Here is a 27,356-nt window from a genome sequence, read left to right as displayed (position 1 = left end):
CTTGGGGGCCGGAGTGGGCGGTTTTACTATTTTAGCAGGGCCGTTTCCGGGAGGCGGAGCTCAAGCCCCATTTCCTTTCTCGCCCTTCGGCTGACGCTGGGGTGGCGGCGGGGCCCGCTTGCTTCGGAGCCTCCCGCGCCAGGCCCAGCGCTGCGCCTCAGCCCCAGCTGTAGCATGGGCCGCTCCCGGCACGTGGGCTGGGTGGCGGCGGGCCTGGTCCTCGGGGCCGGCGCCTGCTACTGCATTTACAAGCTCACGCGGGGCCAGCGGCAAGGCGACCGCGGGCTTAGGCTGCGCCCCTCGCGCTCCGCAGGTGAGGCCGCAGGGGTGCCCAGCAGGTGGACGGGGACGGCCGGCGGGGCCTCGGTGTTATCCCGAGGGTGCGGGTTGAAGACTGCTGGCGCTCGTGGCTCTCCCGTGCTTGCAGAGAAAGGAGCCGAGCTGGAGGAGGGAGAGCGGGAGGGAGATTCGTGAGAAGTACAAGGTCGAGAACCACAGGTGCAGAGGGCGGATCGTCCGCTTGACTGGGTGCGGGTAGGGTTCTGAACCGCCCCTTGCCTCCATTTGGTTCAAAATCGTGGGATGAAAAGTTGCCCCGATTTTCCTGCCTGAGTGCGGCGTCACAGCGGAGGGTTGATTAGGTTTCTCAAAAGCATGTCGATTATTCCTCACGTTAAAGCTTGCTCCCGGACTCTGTGTTACCAAAGGGATTGTCCCTACTGTGGCCCGGGTTTTGCTGGCCTTGGAGCGGTAGATGATGAAATTGGGCTTGGACTTGCCCTGGAAGAAGGAACCCTTGAGGATTAGCTCTGCCTGCATTCGGCCCAGCCTCAGAGGGGAGGTACCTTGATGTCACTGGTTCATACACAAAGTTGCAGAGAGATCCTGGAAGTACAGACACAGGTGTATACATCAGTTGAAACAGTTGTCTGCATGGGAGGGTACCCTCCTGGTGAGCAAGTGTGTGGTTAAATTGCCATCCAAAAGTTGATTGGTGCATTCGGGATTCTGAGGATTTGCTGAATGTTCTGGAGGAATATTTCAGGTCATGGACGCTGTTACAGAAATAATTAAAAGTAAAACTACCAACTAAGAAATTCCTCTCTACAAATAGACAAAAGAACTAAAGAGTTTTATTGTTGAATAAGCATTGAACTAGATTGCCGAGTCGTCACAGGCCATCTGCTAATGGGATTGAAAAAGAGTGCTCACTCTTTTATGTACCCAGGCAGATAAAAATCTATTTCATATTACCTGCCTGTTCGCAAGATTAACATGTCCTTAAGCGGACTTGACAACACCATTTGCTACACATAGTTCATCGTATATTCACTAGTAATTGGGGTGGCTATTTGTGTTAGCTAATTGCCTTTATCCAGAGGAAAAATAAGACTTCTCAGTATCTTTAGGATAAACAGGAGGTGACAACAGGGAGCCAGGTGCCAAGGCTAAACTCAGAGATCAGGGCTTCATCTTTCTTGATGCTTACATTTCAAACAGTCCCAAATCCTCTAAGAAACACTTTGTTGCATTGTAAACTGACAAGAGGGTTACTTAGCCTTTAAAAAGATGTTCATTTATGTCAAAGAGACAGAGGATTTACAGTTATAGCTGACTCTTGAACAACCAGGGTTTGAACTGTGCAGGTTTACTTACAAGCAGATTTTCTTCAGTAAATATATGTACAATTCTGAAAATGTATTTTTCTTATGATTTTCTTTATTTTATTATGAGAATACAGCATATAAGACCTAGAGCATACAGAATATATGTTAAATGACTGTTTTCGGTAAGGCTTCCAGTTAATGGCAGGTTGTTAGTAGTTAGGTTTTGGGGAGTCCAAAGTTATACATGGATTTTCAACTTCTCAGGCATTGGCATTTCTAGCGCCTGCCTTGTTCCAGGGTCAGCTTTACCACTTTGCTCAAGGAAACACTCTTAAGAAGACAGAGTAGAGGGGCGCCTGGGTGGCGCAGTCGGTTAAGCGTCCGACTTCAGCCAGGTCACGATCTCGCGGTCCGTGAGTTCGAGCCCCGCGTCGGGCTCTGGGCTGATGGCTCAGAGCCTGGAGCCTGTTTCCAATGCTGTGTCTCCCTCTCTCTCTGCCCCTCCCCCGTTCATGCTCTGTCTCTCTCTGTCCCAAAAATAAATAAACGTTGAAAAAAAAAAAATTAAAAAAAAAAAAAAGAAAACAGAGTAGAGGGAAAGTGTATTTCCTTTTGGCACAAAGGAAAACAATTTTTTTTAAAGATCTTTATTTACCTTTACTTACAGCCTAATTTGTTGTCCTTGAGAGATTTCCATATAGGTAATTGGTCTGGTGGCCTGGACTTCAGATACCTTCTTTACCTGGTAACGTGGATAGTGTTACTTTTAAACTTAATTTTACCAGTTTCCAAAGTCACCATTACCTTAGGTCAGGCAATTTACAAAATAAGTTGCTCATGGCCCCTTCTTCCTGAAACTACTCACCTTTATTTTTGAAGAAGACTTGAGAAGTACCCATTTTTTTAGCATCAACCTTAGATTTCAGAAGATGGCCTTTTTTGTTTTAATTGAGATATAATTCACATGTAACTTTGTACTAGTGATAGGTATACAGTATAATGATTTGATATGTATGTATTTGATATCAAATATATGGTATATATATTTGATTCAATTTGATGTATTTGATTTATGTATTTGTACATATTGCCGAACAATCACAGTAAGTTTAGTTAACATCTCTCACCTCAGAAAGTTACAGTTTTGTTGAGATGAGAACTTTTAAGATGTACTCTCTTAGCAACTTTCAAGTATACGATACAGTATTGCTAACTGTAGTCACCAAGCTGTACATTACATGCCTAAGACTGATTTATCTTAAACTCAGTTTGTACTCTGACCACCTTCATCCATTTTACACTCCCCCTTCGCCTGCCCCCAGCAACCCCAATCTCTATTGATTAACTCATTTTTTGTTTGTTTTTAGATTCTATATATGTGACATTATACAGTATATAAAACCTTGGTTTGAGAGCATAATTCGTTCTGGAAACATGCTTTTATCCAAAGCATTTGTATATCAAAGAGAATTTGCCCGTAAGGAGTAATGGAAACTCAGATGATTCATTCCACAACCGAAAAATATTCATATAAAAATGATTACAATACTGTAATATAATGCAAAATAATAAAATACAAAATATAAAGAAAAATAAATTAATTAACCTGCACTTACCTTTGACAACCTTCGTGGCTGGTGTGAGGGAGATGAGAGGAGGATTACTGTGGAGAATGACTTTCACGATCACTAACGGAGTCACTGCTGTCTATTGGCTCTGTAGAATCTTTTTTTCATGCAACTTTAACAAGGAACCTAGCCAATGACACTTGCTTTTGCCTCCTTTTGAGGATTTCGCGGATATGTGACATTGCATTGTCGTTAAACAGATTCATTGCTCACACTGCTACAGCCTTATTTGGGTTGGTGATTTTCTACAAAATTTTGCAGTTTCCCACATTTGACATATCTCCCTAATTTCATTTGAAGTGAGGGATTCCTCTGCCTCTTTCTCCTCTTCCTCCTCTGCAGACGAGATGCAGACATCGACTTCTTATAAAATCTCGGCCACCTCTTGAATTTTGACTTCTTGAATTTTGGCCACTTGCACACCTCATTCATACTTCTCAGTGTGAGATTTCCTTCTTCAAAAGTAATCATCTCTTTACCACCTTTTTTCCGACCTTTTTCTGCATGGGGCCATTGTATACGCTCGCATGGATGTTGACTATAGTACAGTATTAATAAACTCTGGTCATATACTGTATTTAATGTAACCGGCAATGTAAGGCAGCAGAGGACAGGGTCTATATCTGCAGGCAGCCTGACCTAGAATGAAGCAAGCATTCCTAAGCTTACTCTTAATACGGAAAAGTGAAGGACTGTCCACAGGTGCTTTGAAGCGACAAAAAATACACTAGTGCCAGTTGTGAGCACCTTCCAGTGTTCTGAAAATTCACTGATTTCTGCCAAACACCGCAGCCAGAGGCTGAGCATCTGAACATGGGAGATGATCACCCACAATCCTGCAGTGAGAGAGGGAGAACACCATTGGCTCAGTTGTGATCATGTGACATTTGGCATCACATACTGCTTGCATTGCAAGACATTGCTCTTTTATCAAGTTAGAATGTATTAGAAATGTTTGCTCATCTTGCAGAACACTCTCAGAACAAGTTGCTTGCAATCCAAGGTTTTACTGTACTTAATTTTCATTACAGGAGTGATACATATTTATTGCGAAAAAGAAAAAAAAGTATTCCTAAGCACAGGATAGAAAACAAGTCATTCAAAATCCAACACCCAATGATAACCACCTTTAATAATTTGGTATATATTTTAAAAACGAAAAGGCACAGGGGCTTCTGGGTGGCTCAGTTAAGCTTCCAACTTCTGCTCCGGTCATGATCTCATAATTCATGAGTTCAAGCCCCGCATCAGGCTCTGTCCAATCAGCATAGAGGCTGCTTTGGATCCTCTGTCTCCCTCTCTTTCTCTTTCAAAATAAATATATTTTTTTAAAGGCACAGATATGGGGGCGCCTGGGTGGCGCAGTCGGTTGAGCGTCCGACTTCAGCCAGGTCGCGATCTCGCGGTCCGTGAGTTCGAGCCCCGCGTCGGGCTCTGGGCTGATGGCTCGGAGCCTGGAGCCTGTTTCCGATTCTGTGTCTCCCTCTCTCTCTGCACCTCCCCCGTTCATGCTCTGTCTCTCTCTGTCCCAAAAATAAATAAACGTTGAAAAAAAAAAATTAAAAAAAAAAAAAAAAAAAAAAAAAAAAAAAAAATAAATAAAGGCACAGATATGACATCATATAGCAACTATTGTAGGCTGCCCCTCCCCTGGCAGTGAATTGTGGACATGTCTACTGTCTAACCTGTAATCATGGTTTCATTTTTCAGGAACGAACACACAATGATGGTGTTATAAAATGGTTTCTATTCTTCCTGTGGTAATTTCTGTAAATATAGTTGTGGGTTTTTTTTTTAAGATAGAGCTATAAATTCTAAAAGTCACTGACCAGATCCAGTATTCAGCTGCTCTAGCTCTACTTAAAACAAGAGCTTTGCTTTTGTCCTTGCCCCCAGCAAGACTGTTATTCTAGCATCTAGAATCCCAACCAAACAAAAATGCCGCACTAGCAGCATGATTGGCTTACTCCCATAACTTTGTCTCCAGCCTGAGGTATTCTTAAAATTGTGATCAGAAAACATCTGCTTAATGCAAACCCTTTTCCTTCAATAATTTATGCCTCTAGGCAAGTGTTCCATTGGACAGGTGTACCTGATTTTTAAAAGAGATAGAAAATGTTTCAGCATGCAGTGCCTTACTAAGAAAGAAATACCAAGTGACCATTGGCTAATTTCTTAATGTCTGTAAGCCTCAGTTTATCATCTGTAAATTGAGAATCATAATGGTATCTTCTTCCAAAGGTTACTGGAACATTAAATGAGATAAAGTAGATGACACGCTTAAATCTGTGCCTGGCATCAGAGTATGCATTCAATATTGTTTAAAAATATTATCTAGGGGCACTTGGTGGGGGAGTTTCAGTCGGTTAGGCATCTGACTCTTGATTTTGTCTCGGATCATGATCCCAGGGTTGTGGGATTGAGCCCCATGTCAGGCTCCACACTGGGCGTGGAGCCTGCTTAAGATTCTCTCCCTCCGTCCCTCCCCTCACTTTCTTCTTTCTCAAAACAATAAAAATAAAAATCCTTTAATCTCCTATTGATTTTAAAGAGTTTTAAATAACTTTGTTCTTCTGCAGAAGATTTAACTGATGGTTCATACGATGATATACTAAATGTTGACCAGCTTCAGAAACTCCTCTACCTGCTTGAGTCCACTGATGATCCTATAATTATCGAAAGAGCTTTGGTCACTCTGGGTAACAATGCAGCCTTTTCAGCTAACCAAGTAAGTATCTAGTCTCAGAATGGGTGCCTCCCATTCTTACACCCTAGCAGTAATTGTGACCCTGATAAGGTACTTAATCCCAGAGCCTCACTTTCCTCATATATACGGTGTGGGGATGTATCCCTACAGCATAATGTTTGCTCCTGAAAAGCACATCCTGATAGTGACATAGTGTTACTGGGATTTGAGGTCCCCTTGAAGTTCATCACAGGCATCACGTTGGTTAGTAGGTAAATGTTATCTACACCACATTTAGTATTGCATGGCTTTTTTAATTATTTGAAACTCAACCTTGTTGTAGTTGAAAAGTGAAAGCATCTAACATTGAAGTACATGCCTTCTATTATATGTAAGTCTCGTGGGGGTGGTTCTGATGCAGGTGGGCCCTTGATTGCTAACAACCACTAACCACTGTTACCTTCTACCAATAGCGACTTGGTAACACTAAGTCTCTCTAGCTCAATTTGAATGTTACCTTCTATTACTCCTACGGAGAAAAAGTAAAAAAAAAAAAAAATTGGAATGGTTTTTAACTAATGCCTTTCATTAACTTTGTCATGAAAACTATGTTGAATTTACACTCTATTTCAGTCAAGTTTTTTCCAGCATGGTAAGGTTTACTGTAAAACTTTTGAGATTTATAGGGAGATATAAAAAATATTTGTTGATTACTCATATTCCTTCAGTTGCAAGTGATAGAACCCAGCTTAAATTATTAAAAAAAATTTAATATTTATTTACTTTTGAGAGAGAGAGAGACTGAGACAGCATGAGTGGGGGAGGGACAGAGAGAGAGGGAGACACAGAATCCGAAGCAGGTTCCAGGCTGAGTTGTTAGCACAGAGCCTGACACAGGGCTCAAGCCCACAAACCGTGAGATCATGACCTGAGCCAAAGTGGGACGTTCAAATGACTGAGCCACCCAGGCGCCCCCAGCTTAAATTATTTTAAACCAAAAAGGAAAATACTGAGCTCAGTTAACTTGGACATCCAAGAATAGCACTGGCTTCAGGCACAAGTGGAAACGTTTAAGGTTCCGGAATGCATTATCAGAGCTCTCCCTCCCTCCATCTTTTGGCTGTGCTTATCCCTGCTTCTTTTTGTATATTGGTTTTTTACCTCTTTGGCCACAAAAAAAGTTTTCTTCACAGGATGGAAAGAAAGCCACTGTCCACCCAAGCCTCCATCCCTGAAAGATGGAATTGCTCAGCCAGGGTCAGGTGCTGTGCTAATAAGGCTCCCCGGGCCATGGGTAGCAAGGCTTGACTCACGTGAGCATCTCACGGCCAGACAGCAGGGGATGGATGTGGTGGGTGTGAGCACGTTCGCCCAGCTGTCCCATCGGAGAATAAATGGGAGAAAAGAGGTACTCTGTCTTCCCCCCCGGGCAGGGGGAGCGTCACACAAACAAAAACAACAGATGGTGACCATTAGCATGCCTATATAGTGCTGTTTCTGATGCCATTGTTTCATATCTCTCTGAAACAAACTGTAGCTTGAAGAGTGTGTCTGTAGCCACTGCTTGAACGAGTGTTTTCTTGGCTAATGGAAGTTGGTGCCCCTGGTCGTAAATTACAGTGCCTTCATCTACTTTAGTAGAATAGTTAAAACAAACAAACAAAAATCTGTTTTCTAGTAATCGCAGTTCTTTGGGAAGAACCTGGATTGCACAGGGGGTTTCTTTTTCTCCCAGTGCTGAGCCCACTCTGGAGAGTAGAGTAGGGCTTGGGGCTGTTGGTAAAAAATGGATGATGGCAAGGTACTCTTTTGTTCTTTTTCTCATAGAAGGGCATGTTTTGGTCCAACAGGAGTAATGTTCAGCTTACTTTTCTTGTAAGAATAGAAGCAGTTAATGCATCTTTTAATGTTGAGGACAAAGGCACATAGTAGTAGCATAGTGTTGCAACTGATGGTGAGAAATCCCCCAGATTATTATTTCTTCAGAAATTTGGGTATCATTTCCTAAATTGTGTGGAACTCCCAAGTCTTCCAGGTGTTGACAGGTGTTTCCTCTGACCCCACTCTTCCCTCTATTTTGTGTACAGTTCATGGAAATGCTATATTGAATGGTCCCCTCTTGGAGATTCCTGGTGCACATGATGAATATATGAATGCTTCACAATAAAGAAATGTTTGCACTTAATATACACAGAGTTTCTCAAAATTAACCATGAAACCTTTTTTTTTCTTTTTTTTAATTTTTTTTTAACATTTATTTATTTTGAGACAGAGACAGAGCATGAACGGGGGAGGGGCAGAGAGAGAGGGAGACACAGAACCGGAAGCAGGCTCCAGGCTCTGAGCCATCAGCCCAGAGCCCGACGCGGGGCTCGAACTCACAGAACGTGAGATCGTGACCTGAGCTGACGTCGGACGTTTAACCGACTGAGCCACCCAGGCGCCCCTAAACCTTTTTTTTTCTTAATGGAACATCTATTAATATCTTGAGGGATTTGTGTTCCAAAGAATACAGTTTAGCAAAGCATAACACTTTTCCAAATTTGCCTATAATAGGAAAGTCCCAGAACTTATTTCAGAGGAAAATCATTTGTAAATTGCTTTGAGATCATTTAAGTAGCTCTGCAAATCTTCATTGTATATCTCCAACTCTAGTTTTTGTTTGTTTTTTTTTTAACGTTTATTTTATTTTTGGGACAGAGAGAGACAAAGCATGAACGGGGGAGGGGCAGAGAGAGAGGGAGACACAGAATCGGAAACAGGCTCCAGGCTCTGAGCCATCAGCCCAGAGCCCGACGCGGGGCTCGAACTCACGGACCGCGAGATCGTGACCTGGCTGAAGTCGGACGCTTAACCGACTGCGCCACCCAGGCGCCCCCAACTCTAGTTTTTAAATAACTATGTATCGTAATTTATTTCCAATCTATTTTCTTACCTATAAAATTATGGAAATTTAATTTTAATAAAATTTAATAATTTTTTTTTTAAATAAGAATTACAAGGGTACCTGGGTGGTTCAGTCAGTTAAGATTCTGACTTCAGCTCAGGTTGTGATCTCGCGGTTCGTGGGTTTGAGCCCTGCACTGGGCTCTCCGCTCTCAGCACAGAGCCTGCTTTGGACCCTCTGACTGTCTCACTCTCTCTCAACAATAAATACATAAGTAAAATAAGAAATACAGATTGTACATAGGAAAGGTATTCCCAAAGAGTCATTAATTTTTATGTGTATTTGTAGATGCAAAAAGTTTGATGAAGGGGGTGCATATTGAAGTGATGGTCCTCGTTTTTTTTCCTCTTAGGTCATTATTCGTGAATTGGGTGGTATTCCAATCATTGGAAGCAAAATCAACAATCCCAACCACAGTATTAAAGAGAAGGCTTTAAATGCACTGAATAACCTGAGTGTGAATGTTGAAAATCAAGTGAAGATAAAGGTAAGTTAGCTGAAATCACAAATGTGTGAGTCTTCTATGGTGTTACCTAGGACCTCCATCACCTCACATAATTACCTTTTGTGTGTGTGTGTGGTGAGAACATTTAAGATCTACTCTCTCAGCACCTTTCAAGTATATAATATAGTCACCCTGTTATCCATCAGCTCCCAGAACTTACTCATCTTATATCTAGAAGCTTGTGCCTTTTGACCAAAATCTCCCCATTTCCTTCATCCCTTAGCCCCTGGCAACCACCATGCTACTCTAATTCTGTGAGTTCAGCTTTTTTAGATTCCACATATAAAAGATCCCTTCAGTATTTGTCTTTTTCTGTCATGTCACTTAGCATAATGTTCTCAAGGTCTATCCATTGGTTGCTAATGGCAGGATTTCCTTCCTTTTTATGGCTGAATAATATTCGATTGTATATAGACCACATGTGCTTTATTCATACACCTGTCACCACAGGTTATTTCTGTGTCTTGGCTGTTAAGAATAATGCTGCAGTGAACATAGTGGGTACATATGTCTTTTCAAATTATTATTTTTGCCGTTTTCAGATAAATGCCCAGAACTGGAATTGCTAGATCGTATGGTGGTTGTATATTTAATATTTGGAGGACTCTCCATACTGCGTTACATAGTGGCTGTACCATTTGCATTCCCACCAGCAGTGCACAGGATTCCCTTTTCTCCACATCTTGCCAAGACTTTTTTTTTTTTTTTTTTTTTTTTGACAGTAGCCATTCTGGGTATGAGATATGACCTCACTGTGGTTTTGATTTGTATTTCCCAGAAGATTAGTGATTTCCCAGAAGATTAGTGATATTGAGCATCTTTTCATTTATCTATTGACCATATGTGTATCTTTTGGAAAAATGTATTCGGGTCCTCTGCCCATTTTTTACGGAGAATAAGGCAGAGGAAGGAGGAATCTGAACGAGGCAGTAAGAGGTGCCTTATGCTTTTGAGTTTGGGGTTCGTTTTTTTTTTTAATGTTTGTTTATTTTTGAGAGACAGAATGCTAGTGCATTAGGGGCAGAGAGAGAGGGAGACACAGAATCTGAAGCAGGCTCCAGGCTCCGAGCTGTCAGCACCAGAGCCCGACGTGGGGCTTGAACTCACGAGCCGTGAGATCACGACCTGAGCTGAAGTCAGACGCTCAACCAGCTGGGCCACCCAGGTGCTCCTGGGGTTCGTTTTAATCCAAGTGTGGTAAAGGAAACTGGTCAGAGTCTGGTAATATCAGCAGAAAGATAAAATAAATTAGGAACTTCTGTTTTTTCAGCATTCATTGAGCTCCTACTTTGTGGTACAGAGTTTAGAAATGAACACAATTAACTCTTGTTTTAAGAAAGCTAGGAGAGAGAAGGCAACTCCATAAACAGGCATGATGCAGGGCAGAACATGAAGTACTTAAAGGAAAAATGTAAGTAAAACATTGTTGAGTACATAGAAGGACGAGATCTCATCCAAAAGTTTTGTAAAAGGTAGAGTACAACCTGGCTCTGAAGAATGTCTGGTTTCTAGAAGCAGAGTTGGGGAGGGAGGGAATTCCAAGAAAAAGGAGCAAGAGGAGGTGGGCGCAGCTCCAGGAATAACCAAGGTGGCCCATCTGGTGATCTTGTTGCTAAAATTGAACCGGTGAAAAGACTCGGAGAAAATAATATTGGGGTAACTGGGTGGCTCAGTTGGTTAAGCATCTGACTTCGGGTGAGGTCATGGTCTTGTGGTTCACAAGTTTGAGCCCCAGGTCAGGCTCTATGCTGATAGTTCAGAGCCTGGAGCCTACTTCAGATTCCTTGTCTCTCTCTCTGCCCCTTCCCTGCTTGTGCACTCTCTCAAAAATAAATAAACATTAAAAAAAAGAAAAATGCTCAATGCATTTTAAGAAATGCTTTGAAAGACATCAGCCTCTTATGAAGATATATGATTTATAAAGAGCTAAAGAAATGCCCCCCCCCCTTTTTTTTTCTAAGGATGGGTAGGTATGTGATGAAATTCTGGCCAAAGAGAGCCAGGTGACTTATATCAGATCTGAAACAAGACTAAAAATCTAGTCTCTCTTTACTTTACTGCCATTACTCTAGTTTCTATGGTACCATGGATACCTTCGGTTTTTTTAAAAACTTAGAATTGGCTTATGGGACAATTGGTAATTTCTTAGCGTTTCATATTAGGAATTTTTTTTTCTTTAGCAGTTAGAACTTCTGGTGGAGTTTTTAGTTAGGTGAATAGTAATTATCTGTGAGACCTAGTTTTTCCAAGCTGGAAAGATCCTGGCCAGAAATAGAAAACGGTTTCAGAAAACTTTCCATCACCAGTGGGTTCAATTCTGTCATGTGTGAAATAGTACTCCTGTACTGTTTGCATTTTGTTTTGCCAGTGGCAGTTAACAGTATCAGGAAGGAGGAATTCGTATGCATAAACTAGGTAAATAAGAAAACTGGGCCAAAGAGTTTTCCCTCTCCTTTTGATAGAACTAACCCTAGAGAAAAATTCTTTCACTGTTTCCTCTATTCTTTACTTCGTAAGGATAGGGTCCTATTGTTAAGATACTTACCTTGATGCCAAATGGCCAGACATGTCTTCCTCCTTGGTCCTAGTGTGCCTAGACCAGTTAACACAGAAAGGTAGACTGAGTTGGGAGGCCCCCAATAATTGTGAGACCACTGGTGTTGAGAGCATGGTCTCTGGAATTGGACATTGCTCCCCTACCAGCTGGCTTGATATTGGGCTGGGGATCCAAGTTTCTTGAGGACTTGTCCTTATCTGTAAAATGGCCATCCTCTTCTGGATTAAGTCAGGTATATTTGTAAAATGCTCGCACATTGCCTGGCATTAACAGAAAAGCTACCCAAAGGTAGCTTTAAAATCAAAAAAGTTGCCCAAGTTCAAAGGCTGGATAGAAATGTCTTTTCTGAGGAGCCAGTCTCATCCTGAACAACTGCCCTGCTCCACTGGGCAGAAAAGTTACTATTTAACAGACAGACTTTTGGAGAATTAAGATGCTCACTTCTTTCCCCCTAGGTATACATCAATCAAGTTTGTAAGGACGTCCTCTCTGGTCCCCTGGACTCTGCTGTGCAGCTGGCTGGACTGAGATTGTTAACAAACATGACAGTTACAAACGACCACCAGCACATGCTTCACAATTACATTACAGACCTGTTCCATGTGTTGCTTACAGGAAACGGAAGTACCAAGGTACGAATGAAACGGTTATGACTTGAAGTGCAAGGAACTATTGCATCAAGTTTATTAAGACTGGAATTGAAAGTTTTTTATTTATTTATTTATTTTTTAATGTTTGTTTAATTTTGAGAGAGAGACAGAGTGCAAGCGGGGGAGAGGCAGAGAGAGAGGGAGACACAGAATCCAAAGCAGGCTCCAGGCTCTGAGCTGTCAGCACAGAGCCCAATGCGGGGCTTGAACCCATGAGCTGTGAGATCATGACCTGAGATGAAGTCAGACACTGAACTGACTGAGCCACCCAGGCATCCCTGGAATTGAAAGTTTATTAAAAGGCTTTTCATGGACCCAAGAAAGTTAATTATGTTTATCCCCAAATATTCAATTTTAAAATTAATTTGTGAAAATCTGTTATTTCACTTATCCATAGATTGACATTTGTTTGATTTTCTGAAAACCAGTTTGCCTTTTACTGAGGTGACATGGGTGGCTCCCCCCACCACCAGGTATAATTATACATAATTGAGTAAAATGAGTCTCTGAGTTAATGCTGGTTAATTGAATTTTTGCTTAGCCTGGGGTTAGAAACATTTTTTTGATTTAGACATTATTTGCTGAAAACTCTTTTGAAAACCACTTTTAAATTAGTAATAGATGTCTTGGTGCTTGATTTTGACCAGTTGTGTAGATGGTAGGAGGTAACAGAGACTAACCTGAATTAAGTAGGATCTCAGGAAACACCCCATGAAAGTAACTTGGGTAAACCCCTCATATTAGTGGGCATTTTTCTCAAGTGCCATTCTTTGAGAAACAGCATAAAAACAGAAGGTAGACTAATCAAAGGTTCCAATTAGTTGGGTTGGTCATTCATCAGCGTTTTACTATATTGGTCAGTGTTCTCTGGCATGGTTGAAAGAAAAACATGAGCATTTTAGAAGGACTAAACGTGAAGCCATACCCCAAATATTCAACATCACTGAAGCCATACCTCAAATATTCAACATCATCATAACCCTTATGTCTGAGGTAATCAAATGTGATGAGGAGAGCCTCACTACAGTCCTTTTAAAATCTGTTCCAGACTTTCCACTTTGCCAGTAGCCAGACTTATTTGGATCTGGTCTAAGATTTACCCAAAGGCACTGAACATTAAATGTAATAATCTTATTAGCAGTATTTTTGCAGTATGCTCCATTCATACGCAGTTTCCAAAACACAAGCACCCATAGACATCTCTTTCCCCAGGGGAGCAAGGTAACTTCCAGCCTCTGAGGCACCATGGAAACCCTTCCCTGTTCCCAGTAGCATCACAAATATAGGACAGATCTCTCCTCTCCCCAGTCTGCAGCTGCTTTACCCAAAACCTCAGGAGAAACGCTGAGTTTTGAGCCAGGCGAGTCTGGCCTTGGGGCTGTATGGATCTGTCTCAGACATGGTCTGTGTTTTAATATATGTTATGACTTTTTTAGAAGGTGACTCACACCACAATAGTATGTTCTATTTTTGTTTTGTTTTTCCATTCCATTGCCTAGTACAGCATTTCTGGGATAGAAAATTTGCTTTTTTGGTCTGTCTGGGAACCTGACCCCAATTATAACATCATTTTTCCATAAAAAGTGAATGCAAAGTTCCAACTTACAAATGAGCTGCTAATGGACAATAATCCACTTGTGAGAAAATGTACCCATTTTAGGTATTTTCTTAGTAAATAACCACCAAAATGAAAACTTATTTTTAGAAATCTTTTACTTAATTTTTTTCTCATTTATTTTTTAGAGAGAGCACATGAGTGGGGGAGAGGGGTGGGGAGACAGAGAGAATCTTAAGCAGGCTCCACACTCTCAGCATGGAGCCTAATGCAGGGCATGACCTGAGCCAAGATCAAGAGTGCTGCTCCACTTAAGCCACCCAGGCGCCCCTAGAAATCTTATTTTTAATAAGAGATCTGACCATCCTATAATAATCTTTTGGGCACAGCAGTGATTCCTAACCAAATATAAGTAATGGGAGATTAACATAAATAAACCCTGTGTTTGTTAAATCTCCAGTGGGAGCAAAGAACTAATGGCTTGAAAGAAATGTCATGGAGTCACCACAAGAGGGCACATGTGATAAGAGAAAGAGCTTAACATGGTTCAAACCAAAATACAAACACAGGTCTCCCCTGCTATCTGAAAGTAGGGCATTCCTGTAAATCTTTTCGTAAGCCAAAATGGCATGACGCGAAGCAGCACTTAGCATTAATTTATATGGAAAAAGTTTTGAGTGGTCCCAGACCCAAGAAAAAACCTCTCTCAGGCTTTTCTGATAGCGTGGAACATATCTTGCTCACAGATGCACAAAATAAATCAAGATAAAGCGCAGATGCTCACAGGCACAGTTCAAAGCTATGGCTGCTTGATGCTGAGATGCCGAGAGGAGCTCCCGGGGTGCATGATGCCCCCACTAATGCTGGCTGCAAAACAAGCACCCAACCCTGTTTTCATTTTTTGCCTTTTTTTTTTGGAAAAGCGAAAATCCTCTTTGGATTTCTTTTGGATAGAGAAACAGGTACTAATTATGTAGGTCTTTTATAAAAGCACAGTGGTGGGGGTGCCTGGGTGCCTCAGTCGTCTGCAGTTGGGGGATCAGGCTCCACGCTGAGCATGGAGCCTGCTTGGGATTCTCTCTCTCTCTTTCAAAATAAACATTTAAAAATTTTTTAAATAGTTGATAAATAAAATTAAGCAAACCCTTTTATCCTCTTTAACAAATTAGTATGTACAACATGATCAAAGGAATATGTGCATACATAGGATAGGTATATAAAAAGACCAGAAAGAAAATACCAAAACTTAATAGTGATTGTTTCTAGTCACGGAAATATGGGTGAATTTCCTTTTCCTTTGTGCTTTTCTGTCACTTTTTCAAAATGTTCTATAGAAACACAGAGTGCCTATGTAAAAAAAAAAAAAAAAAAAAAAGTCTCCTGGGCTCCTGGGTGGCTCAGTTGGTTGAGCTTCCGATTTCAGCTCAGGTGTTGATCTCTCATGGTTCATGAGTTTAGGCCCCACATCTGGCTCGCTGTTGTCAGCACAGAGCCCACTTCAGATCCTCTGTCCCCCTCGCTCTGCCCCTCCCTGGCTTGTGCTCTCAAAAAAAAAAAAAAAAAAAAAAAAAAAACAAAGTCTTCTCAAATAAAGATATAGGTTCCCTCCCAGGTCTGGTGGGGAGCACCTTCGCCACTCCCCACTCCTCACTTTCTGTAATTTCAAGTGTCTTTTACAAAGTATAGCTTTATATGACTGTTGTTTGTAAATAGGAATTGTATTTGATGATGTTTTTACAGTAGTCCCCCCTTACCTGTGGTTTCACTTTCCGTAGTTCGTTCTCTGCTGTCAACCACATTTGGGACGTGGATGATCCTTCTGATTTACCATCAGAACGTCACTAGTAGCCAAATAATCACAATGCCTGTGTCATTCACCTCACTTCATTTTGTCACGTAGGCATTTTATCACCTTACCTCATAAGAAGGGTGAGGGGCACCTGGGTGGCTCGCTCAGTTAAGCATCCGACTCTTGACTTTGGCTCAGGTCATGATCTCATGGTTCGTGAGTTCAAGCCCCACATCAGGCTCTGCACTGTCAGTGGGATTCTCCCTCTCCCTCTGCTCCTTCCCCACTTGCGCTTGCTCTCTTTCTCTCTCTCTCTCTCTCAAAAATAAACATTAAAAAAATAAGGATGAGCACAGAACAATATACTCAGAGTGCTCACTTCACAAACACTAAAATTCGAACAATATGTTGAGAGATCACATTCACTTGTTATAGCACTTTACTGGAATTCTATTATTAACTATTGATAATCTATTACTTTGCCTAATTTGTAAATTAAACTATCCTAGGTATGTATGTGTAGGAAAAAACGTAGTATATATAGGGTTTGATACTGTCCATGATTTTAGGCATGTGCTGGGGGTCTTGGAATGTATCCCCTGCAGATAGGGGGTCTACTATTCTGACCAGTTATAAGTGATGGGAATGCCGATATTCTAGCTAGTCTGCTAGAAGTTAACATTTGTTTGCTGATTATTTTTATCACTGCCTATTTGAAAGATTTTAACATATTTTTCATATAAAAAAAAGATAAGCTCAAAGGTTCATAGTAACCTACTAAAAAAGAAAAGGGCCATATTTTTATCTAGTCTTGGTAACTGAACTGCTCCAAGATTTTCATACTTTAAATAGAAATAAACCAAGCTTTGAGAGATTCTTTTTTTGTTCCAAAGATCGTATTTCACTTACCAGTAATCATAATAAAGCTCATTTATGTAACAGATGTTAAGTTTATTACCATGGGTTGGGGGTTGGGTAGGCAATGAGACATTCAGGATCTCTTCCCTGACGATGTACTTGAAAAAGTAAGGTTTAAATAAGCCTGCTGTGTGAGAAGTGCTCCCGGAGTGCGCCAGGTATGGAAGAGGAGAGAGGCCCTCACAAGATGCACGCAGAGAGGGCTCTGTGGGGCAAAGGATTTGAGCCAGACCCGGAAGCCCGGGCAGGACTTTAGAATGTGACCGCAGTGAGAGGGCAGTATTGTCGGGAAGGGAAAATCCATGCTCACTGGTCTGAAACAAACCAGTATTATTCTTATTTCAGGTTCAAGTTTTGAAGCTGCTTGTGAATTTATCTGAAAATCCAGCCATGGCAGAAGGACTACTTGGTGCCCAAGTAAGTAGTTTACATATTTGTTTTGTAAGTATACAAATATATAGATTTGGCCTAGACAGATTTATCTCAACATGTTAACAGATTTTTTTTTTTTTGGTTCCTTTTGCCTATATATGAATTTCCTAAATTTTCTGTAATGAACATATTTTCCTTTTAAAAATCATTTTGGAAAAGTTCTCCCTGACAATAATAAATTATAATCATTCTGCCTGTCCATTTTGGGGTACCAGTATGTCGTCACGTCTCCTATACTTGACCTACTTGTGTTCGCATGTATCTTCACATCCACTGAAACACTAGTCTTCACCTAGTGCCCAGGATGTGCCAGATGCCGGGCTGAGTGCCAGGACACACCAGTGGGCGCACGTGGCATGGTGCCTGTCCTTGTGGAGCTTGTGAGAAGAGACAAAAATATGTAGCAAAACAAGATCACTAAAAGCTGTGATAAGTGTTCTGAAGAAAGCGAAGGCAGTACTGATAGCAAACAGGCGTCAACTCCTGTAAAGGAGGGAACCTGTGACAGTGACCTCATCCATGTGCCCCATGCCCATGCCCACAGTGTGCAGTGGGCAGCAAATGTCTGGGGAGTTGATGAGCTCCCGTGAGGAAACTTGGACCTTAAAAAGGATATGGGCGTTTTTCCAAATGACTACAATCTAGGACTCTAAGAAAACAGAATTTTTCAGCTAAAACTATGAAGCCTCTTTTTTTCCATTGGTATACAGTATAGGGGTGCATTAAGATTTTACATTTATGTTAGATGATTTTAGGGATAATTTTCTATGACAAGATTTTTTTAAATGTATTCAGTGTAGTTTTCAAGTGGGAAAATATACATGAAAAATATTTTCAAAAATTTAAAAAATAATAGTCATTGTTTCCTATTTCAGGTGGATTCATCATTTCTTTCCCTTTATGACGGCCATGTGGCAAAGGAGATCCTTCTTCGGGTTCTTACGCTATTTCAGAATATAAATAACTGCTGCAAAAAAGAAGGCTGTTCGGCTATGCAGCCTACTTTCCCTAAAGGTTCACTGTTTTTCCTGTTATACGGAGAAGAATGTGCCCAGAAAATGAGAGCTTTAGTTGATCACCATGATGCAGACGTGAAGGAAAAGGTAACAGTATTACCAAAATTCTAATTGGTCCTATTTTTCATCTTCCTTACCAAGGGAGCGGAAATTCTTTTCACCTGCTGAATTTAAATGGTAATTTCCTCATTAACACAACATTTGAACATTAACACAACATAACTTGCCATGGTCTTCTGGTTTATTTTGAACCATTTTATTGATACCAAATGAAGAGCTTGTTCTGAAAGCATGTCTTTTTATTTTGCCGTTTGTGGAGTTTACTTCAGTTATTTCCTCTACGTGACATGACAGTTTTCTTTTTTACGTGTAAGCTAACCTGCTCTTAGAAGTGATGTGCAGTTACTTGTCTGAGACCCCATTAGTGTGTGATTAATTAGTTTGTCGGGGCTGCCGCAGGAATGACCTTGTTCTCGTGGTAGAGTTCCTGAGCCTTTGAGGCCACCCCCCAGCCCAGCCATACCACATGCTTCCAGAAGTCTGTTCCCAGCATTAGAGTTTAGTCTGAGTTGGTGAAAACTCTCCCCGTCCTTACCACTCCCACTCAGGACACCAGCCTGTGAAGATGCCGTGTATAATCAAATGTCCATCCACAGGCAACTGGTTAAGTCACTTACCTAATCTTAGAAGAAATAAGCAAGTCTGAATGTGCTCATGTGGAAAGGCATCCATGAAATAGGCATGTGTTTTTTAAATGAACAATTTATGCTTCCATCCAGAGAGAATATTTTCTAGAATGATACCAAGATGGGACTGAGGAAAGGTCTTTTCTATGTTTACCCTTCAATTGTCTGAATTTTACTATGAGCATAAGTTTTATAATTTTTTAAATAAAAAGGAAAAGAGTTCATACACATTTTCTCTTGATAGTACTTTATTAATTTTCATCCATATTTTAGAGATTTTCACATATTGTAAATTTTTATTCCATAAGCTATTGTAACAACTTATTAATAGATTTCCATTCAGCCAGGTTTTATAATGTTCAAGTTCATAACCATCACCATGCTTAGTATTAAGTAAACCAGTATGCAAGCAGAAGTTTTCCTACTCCAGGTAGTTAAGGCAAAGCCGTACGAGTACTTTAAGTTCATTCGTAAATATGTGGATTTCCATAGGAAGTCACAGATCCTCAAACAGAAAAATGTGTATTTTCAGGCTTATCCCAATATAGAAATCAAACTTGGAAGAATTACTTTTATAGTAGAAAAAGGATTCAGTATTAAGGTGAAAACATGGAAGTTCCCAGGTGGCTATAGCAGTAATGTGTATATGCTGTATATGCTAAGAACACTACTTACGTTTGCATCACTGATGAATAAAAGTACTAATTCCCTGAAAGGCACATTTCTTTATAACGAATTTTTTAAAAATCTGCCTTCGTTAGTGAAAATCAAGGTGTGCACATGATAAAAACTAGGATTTGGCTTTAATGTGCTTTGGTAGCACTGGATTCTAAAACCCCGCATCTTCTTTCCTCTGTTTTTAGTTTGAATAGATCATCCCATTTCCTGGAGATCAGAGCATTAGGTCTGAAATATGAAAATACACAAACGGACCTAGGTTGGTGCAGATCATGGCATATCTTGGCTTTTCTCAGGATTGCCTCCCACTGGGTGATCCCACCCTCCAGGCAGGGAGGAACATCAAGGGGTTCCCCAGGAGAAGGAATCCTCAATCAAATCTCACATGTTCGAATGGGTGCCAAAGAGCAAAATAAAACTGATCAAATAAGATCGAGTAAAAGGTATTACCGCAGAGGTTAGAATGAATAGAGGCTAAAGAGTGCATCTGGCTTTTCAAAATTTGGTTTTGTTTTGTACATAAACGTACAAATGTAGCTAAGTGAGACAATGGAAATCACTCAATAGAACGAGACTGTACAAGGAGACCTGAAGCTTGATGTACTTAACAAAATGTCAACACAGAAAGAATGTGAATGGTAATAAAAATTAAAGCTTATGAGGAGGCAGGCCTAATTCAGTGGAACTAGAACATAATTTAAAGTGCTCAGAGCCCCGCGGTTACACAGTGCACATGAATACAGAAATGATGTTAAGGCCATTCATGGAGCAAATTAAGATGAGCTTGGTCTGCTTCAGAGAGCAGAGGCAAGAGATGCGCGTTGAATGCAGCGTGCAACAGAAGGAGGGCGACTGCGTGAACACAGCCAGTGTCAGGGCACCAGGCCCCAAAGCTAATCCACCATCAACCTAACTTCTCCATTCCCATCTGCTTGCTAGAATGTTCCTTCGGAGTGAAAGGTTTACGGTGGTTCAGTTTTTGTTTTCCTGAAGGTTATCTTACGGGGAAATTTTTTGTGCTTTAGTGCCTCCAAATCACATACATTCACACACATTATATACACATTTCCCCCTGACAGATTTGCATCTTTGTAAGATAAAAAATGCTAAATTTTGATGAAGATCATTTACATTTATTTTGGCTATTACTCCCCAAATTTACAAAATGAGCTGAAGTTGTTAATCCTCAGTGTTTCATGTCCTAGGTACAGATGCTTGAATCTGCAATGGGAACGATACGCGACCAAAAGCATGAGCCTAGTTTTAGCTTTCAGATCTCTAGTAGGCAGTGAGGTCTTAAGAAATAATTTTCTCCCTTATATTTTCAAAGTGCTTTTTAAAAAACCACTATTCACATTTTTTTGGAGGTAGGTCAAAATTATCCTCTTGTTGCACATGAGGAAACTGAGGCACAGTGAGTGTAGGTGACTTGTGGCAGGATATACAGAAAACCGTGGTGGAAGCAGGATTAAAATTCCAATTAAGTGGCTAACAGGTGGCGTGCATAGATGTGTATGTGAAAATAAATAGAATAGTGCCCGTGTAGCATATGCTGTAAAAAACCTACTTTGATTATTCTGCGAATGAAATTTATTTCACTGAGACTGGGGAGCAGGAAGATGGGATGGGCCTCTAATGTACCTCACTGGCTCTGAGGAATGTTCAGAGCAATCAAGCAATCCCAGGGCCCTTACGGGACTAAACTCAGGTCACCTAATTCCCAGAACTACTTTTAAACTGCTAGTATTCCGTGCTAGCTTAGTAAAAGGAGAATTGTGCGTATGGGTCATTTAATATAAAAATATAAGACCTCTGAATCATGTAAAACATAAATTATTTATAAATCTTATTGATACATCGAGGGTTGGAGCTAAGAAACGGGGGGGGGGGGGGATGAGTAGGTGGAGAGAAAAGAGAATATAGAAGGAATTGTTAACATTTTAAGATCTGCATTTATCTTTGTAAAATACTATTTCCTTGCAGTGATCTTTGTACTCAGCAGGTCTGACTTGTAGATTAAAAATAGAAAATGTCATCAATCATGTCCTCATAACCACACTCTCCCTTCCTCTGCCCAACTCAGGCAGCTTCTGATTTGGGGACTGGGGATGTGCAACAGAATATATTATTCCTCTTTGAAACAATGATGTCTTTAAAAATGGTAACTTAGCCCAATCTCCTGTGGTTTTATACTTAAAAAAATAAATCATTCAACATTTGGCATATAAGCTAATGTGGACAGAACAACAAGAAATGCTGTAAGCAGGTAGGTGTCCATTCCATCACTTACTCTAATGTGAATTAGGAGTTTAGATGTGCAGCCTCAAACCATCTAGGTAGATAGACTTAACCTGTAGAAGGCCCTTCACCAGAAGAACAGAAAGAAGACTTTAAAATCAGTTTTCCTAACTTCCAAATTCTACCACTAAAGCATAATCCTTTAAAAAAAATTCCATTTCAATGCTTCTACCATTGAGACAGGATTCAAATTCCCCTCTGCCAATTCAGTATTTAAATGACCCACCTCTGAACTCTTCTTTATATGAACTGGCATTTGGAGTAGCAAGCAAGCCGTCACACAAAACATAAAACACAAACTTATAGAAGTGGTTTCCAAATGTAAAACATCCTAATATTCATGAATTTCTTAGTCTTTCCTAGAAGCTTAGAGGATACCTTTTTCACTAAAAGCTCACGTGCTCACATTCATTCAGAGTTTTCATCGTCAGTATGGAGGTATCTGGATTCTCCATGCTTCAAGACAAAAAAATCTTCAGTCTTAAGTCCGTATCTTCCTAGAGCCTCATTCAGTTTCACTGGGGGCTCTAAGTAATGCTGGCAGAGGGCACACAGAATACAATGGAAAAGGATTAACCTTGCATATATTGGGGGGTTATTTCAAATGAGAGTTGAAACTAAAATAACCAACATATGCCTACTTAAAATAATGTCTTTTCATTCAAGCATTAGCAAATGAGCCAATCACATTTTCTAATATAGTCATTAACAGAAATATATTATCTGTCCAAATACCATGAATGTCAAATTTGGTGCCAACTTAGATTGAACATCACTAGATTGCATGAAACCTGATGACCCTTTCACTACATGAAATTCCAGTCTAAATGGAATCAATGCCAAAGATAGTATTACAGAATTAGATATTACCAACATTTTTTAAGAATATGGAAGTTTAGGGAGCACCTGGGTGGCTCAGTTGGTTAAGCGTCCAACTGGCTGAGGTCATAATCTCACAGTCTGTGACTCTGAGCCCCACGCCAGGGTCTGTGCTGACAGCTCAGATCCTGGAGCCTGCTTCAGATTCTGTGTCTCCCTCTCTGCCCCTCCTCCGCTCACACTCGCTCACGCTCTCAAAAATAACATTAAAAAAAGGTTTTTTTAATAAAGAATATGGAAGCTTAGGTTATAAGAGTGTAAGCAAATGCTGGAGAAAGATTTTTGGCTCCTGGAAGGTTGTCATCCTCAAATCCCTAGGCAAATATCGACACTGTAGTCTACAGAGTATAAGAGGGACCCAGAGAACAAAATCTGGTAGCATTTCCCCCATTTCCCCTTGTTTCCTATTTTTTTCCTTTATTCAAAGATTCTTTTTTTCTCAATTTCAATTAGAAAAGCTGTGGGGCACTTGGATGGCTCAGTCGGTTAAGCATCTGACTTGATTTCAGCTCAGGTCATGATCTCAGGGTTTGTGGGATTGAGCCCCGAGTCAGGCTCTGCACTGACAGCGTTGAGTCTGGTTAGGACGCTCTCTCTCCCTCTCTGTCCCTTCCATGCTGGCTCACTCTCTCAATAAAACAAAAACAAAACAAAACAAAAAAAAAAACCCTTCTAAGTGGCTCATGCTAACACTTTAGTCCCACAAGGGAGGTAAAAATGCCCCACAGCCATACAACAACTATGAATCAAGCAAGACAGCAGATCAGAGGTCAGAGTTAAGTGGTGGAAGAAGCACCCAACACTCTGATTCCATTAAGGGCTAGGCAACCAGCTGAGACAACTCTAATTCCCTTTTAAAGGGTCACTGTTTTATGATCTCCAATAGGTTAAAAGGTAGCATATCTTATGTAATGCCTGAAATGTTTCCACCAGAACGAGTGCGTTTAGTACTTACATAACATCATGTAGGAAATTGACTCATAATTCCCTAGATAATTAGATGTTGCTATATGTACACAATTTTTTTTAAGTGTTGCCAGGTTAAGGACATCCTTGGTCAGCTTATAGTAAGCAGCTATTATAACTACTTTTATGCAAATCATTTTAAAGTGTTTACTCACAAGGTAAACATCCAAAAATTCTGTGGTCTTTGTAATTTAACAAATTCATAGTTGTCAGGTTTATGCAACTCATGTCAGAATGTGAACACATTCTAAATTGCTAGGACTTACGGAGCTGTAGGTTTCATTAAGAAATGAAGATGGAGGTTAGATTTATAACAGGAATAATTCTTGAAAGCTGAATAACTAATGAAGTCTGAGGTTTTCTACCTTTTCCTTATCTTCCCTATCTCAGTAAAGAGCATGAGCATCTTCCCCGTTAAGTTAAAAACCTAGGGAGTCATCCATGATTCCTCTTTTTGAATGGGTTTGAAAAAATACTATTACTTCATCTAAGGCTCTGTGTATGTCATATATGGAATACATATCTATGGGTATGAAATGAACATACACAGTTATATACACATAGAATAAGAAATTGCCACCGAATAGTATGGTATGCCACTGGGAAGCAGGATCCAATTTCCTTTTCAAATACACACACATACTCCTGTTCCCCTTCATCCTCCCCTGGCCCTGTGGTCATTTATTTATTTGCTCCATTCCATCTCCCCCTAGCGTGGCTCGGGGTTGCTGCATCATGGGACGGGAATCCTAACTGGGGGCAGTAGGGGTGGGCAGGCAGTGTACCTACAGAAAAAGATACAACTTAGGGAGACGGCAGGCCAGAAATCAGGCAGAGGGAGTGCCTAGAACAGCCTGAAATCACAGGGTTCCTGCAGAGAGGCCCTGGGATGTGGAAGAGGCCACACAAAGCAAAGTAGGAGAAGCCAAGTTCAACTTTTTTTTTTCTTTTGAGAGAGAAAAAGTGTTTGCAAGCGGAGAGCGGGGAAGAAAGGCAGGGTGGGGGGAAGATGGGAGAGAGAATCCTAAGCAGCCTCCACACAGCACAGAGCCCAACGTGGGGCTCAATCTCACAACCCTGGGATCATGCCCTGAGCCGAAATCAAGAGTTGGATGCTTAATCGACTGAGCTAACCAGGTGCCCCTTGCCCATCCACTTCTAAATTTTTACTTAGGACAGATCCAAGAAAAGAGAAAATGTTTTTTGCTGAGGAAAAAAAATCAGTCTAGGAATAAAGCCACCATTTATCCATTGCCTGGCACAGAGCACTCACTGTTTACTGGATGAATAACATTCCTGAAAATTCCAGGCTGTCCAGCCTCACTTCCCCCGTTGTCCTCCACATCACATCCATACACTCACTGTTCCCCTCACTTGCTGCCTCTAAGTCTATGCTCTGCCCCTTAGTCCTCTTGAAATGCCTTCTCACAGCCACATTCAGATGTCACCTCTCCCATAAAGCCCTGCCTGATCCCTCCAAATCAAACATGTGACTCTTGAGAGCACTTTATTTCACCATGAAGCAGTCAGTCCTTTCAACACATTTTAGAGTTATGTACACAGCTTACATCTTCTGCTGTAACAAAAGCCCCGTTGAGAGGGAAGACATGATTCATTTTTCTATTTTCCAAGATTATACCTGTTTTAGTTATATAAACCCATGCTTCCAAAAGAACAGCGTGTAATGAGGTTGTTTTTTTTTTTTTCACTGTATATAAACATGGTTTTACTAATGTGGTTTACTCCCTTAATTCATTTGAGGACTGTGCAGGTTCTCATTCTTGTCTGATCTCTGAACACACTGCAAGGTGTGCTGATCCCAGGATCCTCTCAGGTCAAACACATAACGAAAGTTACTTTTATCACAAACTCACCTCATTTGCTAAGGCAAAAGTTCCCCAGTGAATTGCCACAGATTTCTTTGTCTGAACATCGATGTGAATCCTTACAGCTTCTTCTGGGTCTATATGCTGGTATTTCATAAACCACCTGATAAAACAGCAATTTATTAATTCCGGCCTTTGAAATGTGCACTAAGTTATAATTACTGCTTCATCTAATCAACCTTTAAGGTTATGCACAGGAGTAAGACATTGGGCAAAAACATCTGTTTTGAGCCCGCTTTCCTGCTGGAAAAAAAGCAAAAATCTTACTTGCACAAACCTAGTGACGCCACAGCTAAGTCTCAAGCAAAACTCCCCTTTGAAACGTAAGATGTTGTTTCATGTGTATTTGATTTTACTGATGATTTATTCTAAAGGTAGGTCTTAATCGTTAAAAAGGTATTTTGCAATCTCGATATGAATCAAAGAAACTGGATAATGGATAAATGACTAGAAACCAAAAGTGCAATTCAAAAGAACCTAAATCGCTGAAACCGTTTTTAACACATGAAGCAAAAAGCAAAAATTAGGGTATAAAATTGAAAAACTGGGAGCAAAAAAAACCCAATTACCATTCAAGGATTTTATATGAGCATCCTACAGCTGAACAGTGAGGCGTAGGATTGAGCAAGCACAGGGTACATGCTGGGGACTGAACAAAGAGAGTGTGGAAACAGTGTAAGGCTGCCGAATGCCTGTGAAAGAGTGGGGCTCAGGAGGCAGCGGCCTGCACGGGGACCCCTCCCAGCTCGACCAGCTGCTGGGAATGTGGATCTCAGCTCTGCTACTGCCAGCTCTGCTGCAGTTAAGACTCATGGGCATGGATTTGACACAGGTGCTTCTGGATTTTAGACAACACAGCATGGAAAAGCTATCCATCTCCAACAGCTAAAGGGCTGTTATTTACTGTTAGGAGCTGCTGGGCCTCCTGGGAGCCTAGGAACAAAGCCACTGTGTTCTCCTCAACAGCAGACTAGAGAAGTACTATTCTGCCCTATTTCCTGACACTTGGAATTTGGGGCAGGATCAAAACAGTTTTTGGTGTTTCTGTTGTTTTTTTTTTTTTTAATTCCTACAACAAATCAAAGGGATTTGCTTTCCACCTTCATGTCTACCTGAAATAAATGTAAAGTTTTTATTTTGGTGTGAAAGTTACAATAAAAACATCCGGGGCACCTGGCTGGCTCAGCATGCAATTCTTCACATCAGGGTCATGAGTTCAAGCCCCACATTGGGTGTAGAGCTTACTTTAAAAAAAAAAAAAAAAAAACGGGGTGGTGGTGTGCCTGGCTGGCTTAGTGAATTAGGCATCTGACTCTTGAATCAGCTCAGGTCATGATCTCAGAGTCGTGAATTCAAGCCCTGCATTGGACTCTCCTCTGGGTGTGAAGTCTACTTGAAAGCAAAACGAAACAAAACACACAAAACTTCCTAACCGACCTGGATGGAATACGTAGACCATACTATAATGTAAGTATGAACGTTACAGGTCTACTACTGAAAGCCGTTTTGGTGTAATCATTTCACATTTAGAGAGTACTCTGAAGTTGTTGGTAACCTTATTTCTAAACCTGTCAGTACTGACCAGAGCAATGGATTACACAGTAGAGGCTACCACACTTTAATTCTCTTAGAGCAAATCCTGCCCTCCTGGTTTTCACCCATCTTAAGACAGC

The 27,356-nt window shown here is 40.9% G+C and overlaps 2 protein-coding genes across 6 annotated transcripts in view; one reads left to right on the top strand and one right to left on the bottom strand.

The window, feature by feature from the left end:
* Window positions 1-33: 33 nt before the first annotated feature.
* ARMC10 (armadillo repeat containing 10) lies at window positions 34-19,206 on the top strand. The gene is made up of 6 exons (XM_045494559.1): window positions 34-313; window positions 5,815-5,963; window positions 9,221-9,355; window positions 12,386-12,562; window positions 17,188-17,259; window positions 18,150-19,206. Exons 1-6 carry the CDS (start codon window positions 175-177, stop codon window positions 18,399-18,401), a joined length of 924 nt encoding a protein of 307 aa, XP_045350515.1. The 5' UTR covers window positions 34-174; the 3' UTR covers window positions 18,402-19,206.
* NAPEPLD (N-acyl phosphatidylethanolamine phospholipase D) overlaps window positions 19,207-27,356 on the bottom strand; it is a 46,622-nt gene continuing 38,472 nt past the window's right edge. For 4 of the 5 annotated variants that reach the window (XM_045494552.1, XM_045494557.1, XM_045494554.1 and 1 more), the window contains exons 4-5: window positions 25,672-25,786; window positions 19,207-22,489 (exon numbers count right to left, since the gene is read on the bottom strand). In XM_045494552.1, coding sequence (XP_045350508.1) covers window positions 22,361-22,489; window positions 25,672-25,786 — 244 coding nt within the window. In that variant the 3' untranslated portion in view covers window positions 19,207-22,360. The remainder of the gene's footprint in view (window positions 22,490-25,671; window positions 25,787-27,356) is intronic. The other variant, XM_045494553.1, reaches the window with a different exon arrangement.

The sequence above is a fragment of the Leopardus geoffroyi genome, chromosome A2 (assembly GCF_018350155.1).
Source record: "Leopardus geoffroyi isolate Oge1 chromosome A2, O.geoffroyi_Oge1_pat1.0, whole genome shotgun sequence".
In the NCBI taxonomy this organism is placed as follows: Eukaryota; Metazoa; Chordata; class Mammalia; order Carnivora; family Felidae; genus Leopardus; species Leopardus geoffroyi.
The sequence above is the reverse complement of the archived record's forward strand: the minus strand, read 5'-3'. Positions and strand labels throughout refer to the sequence as shown.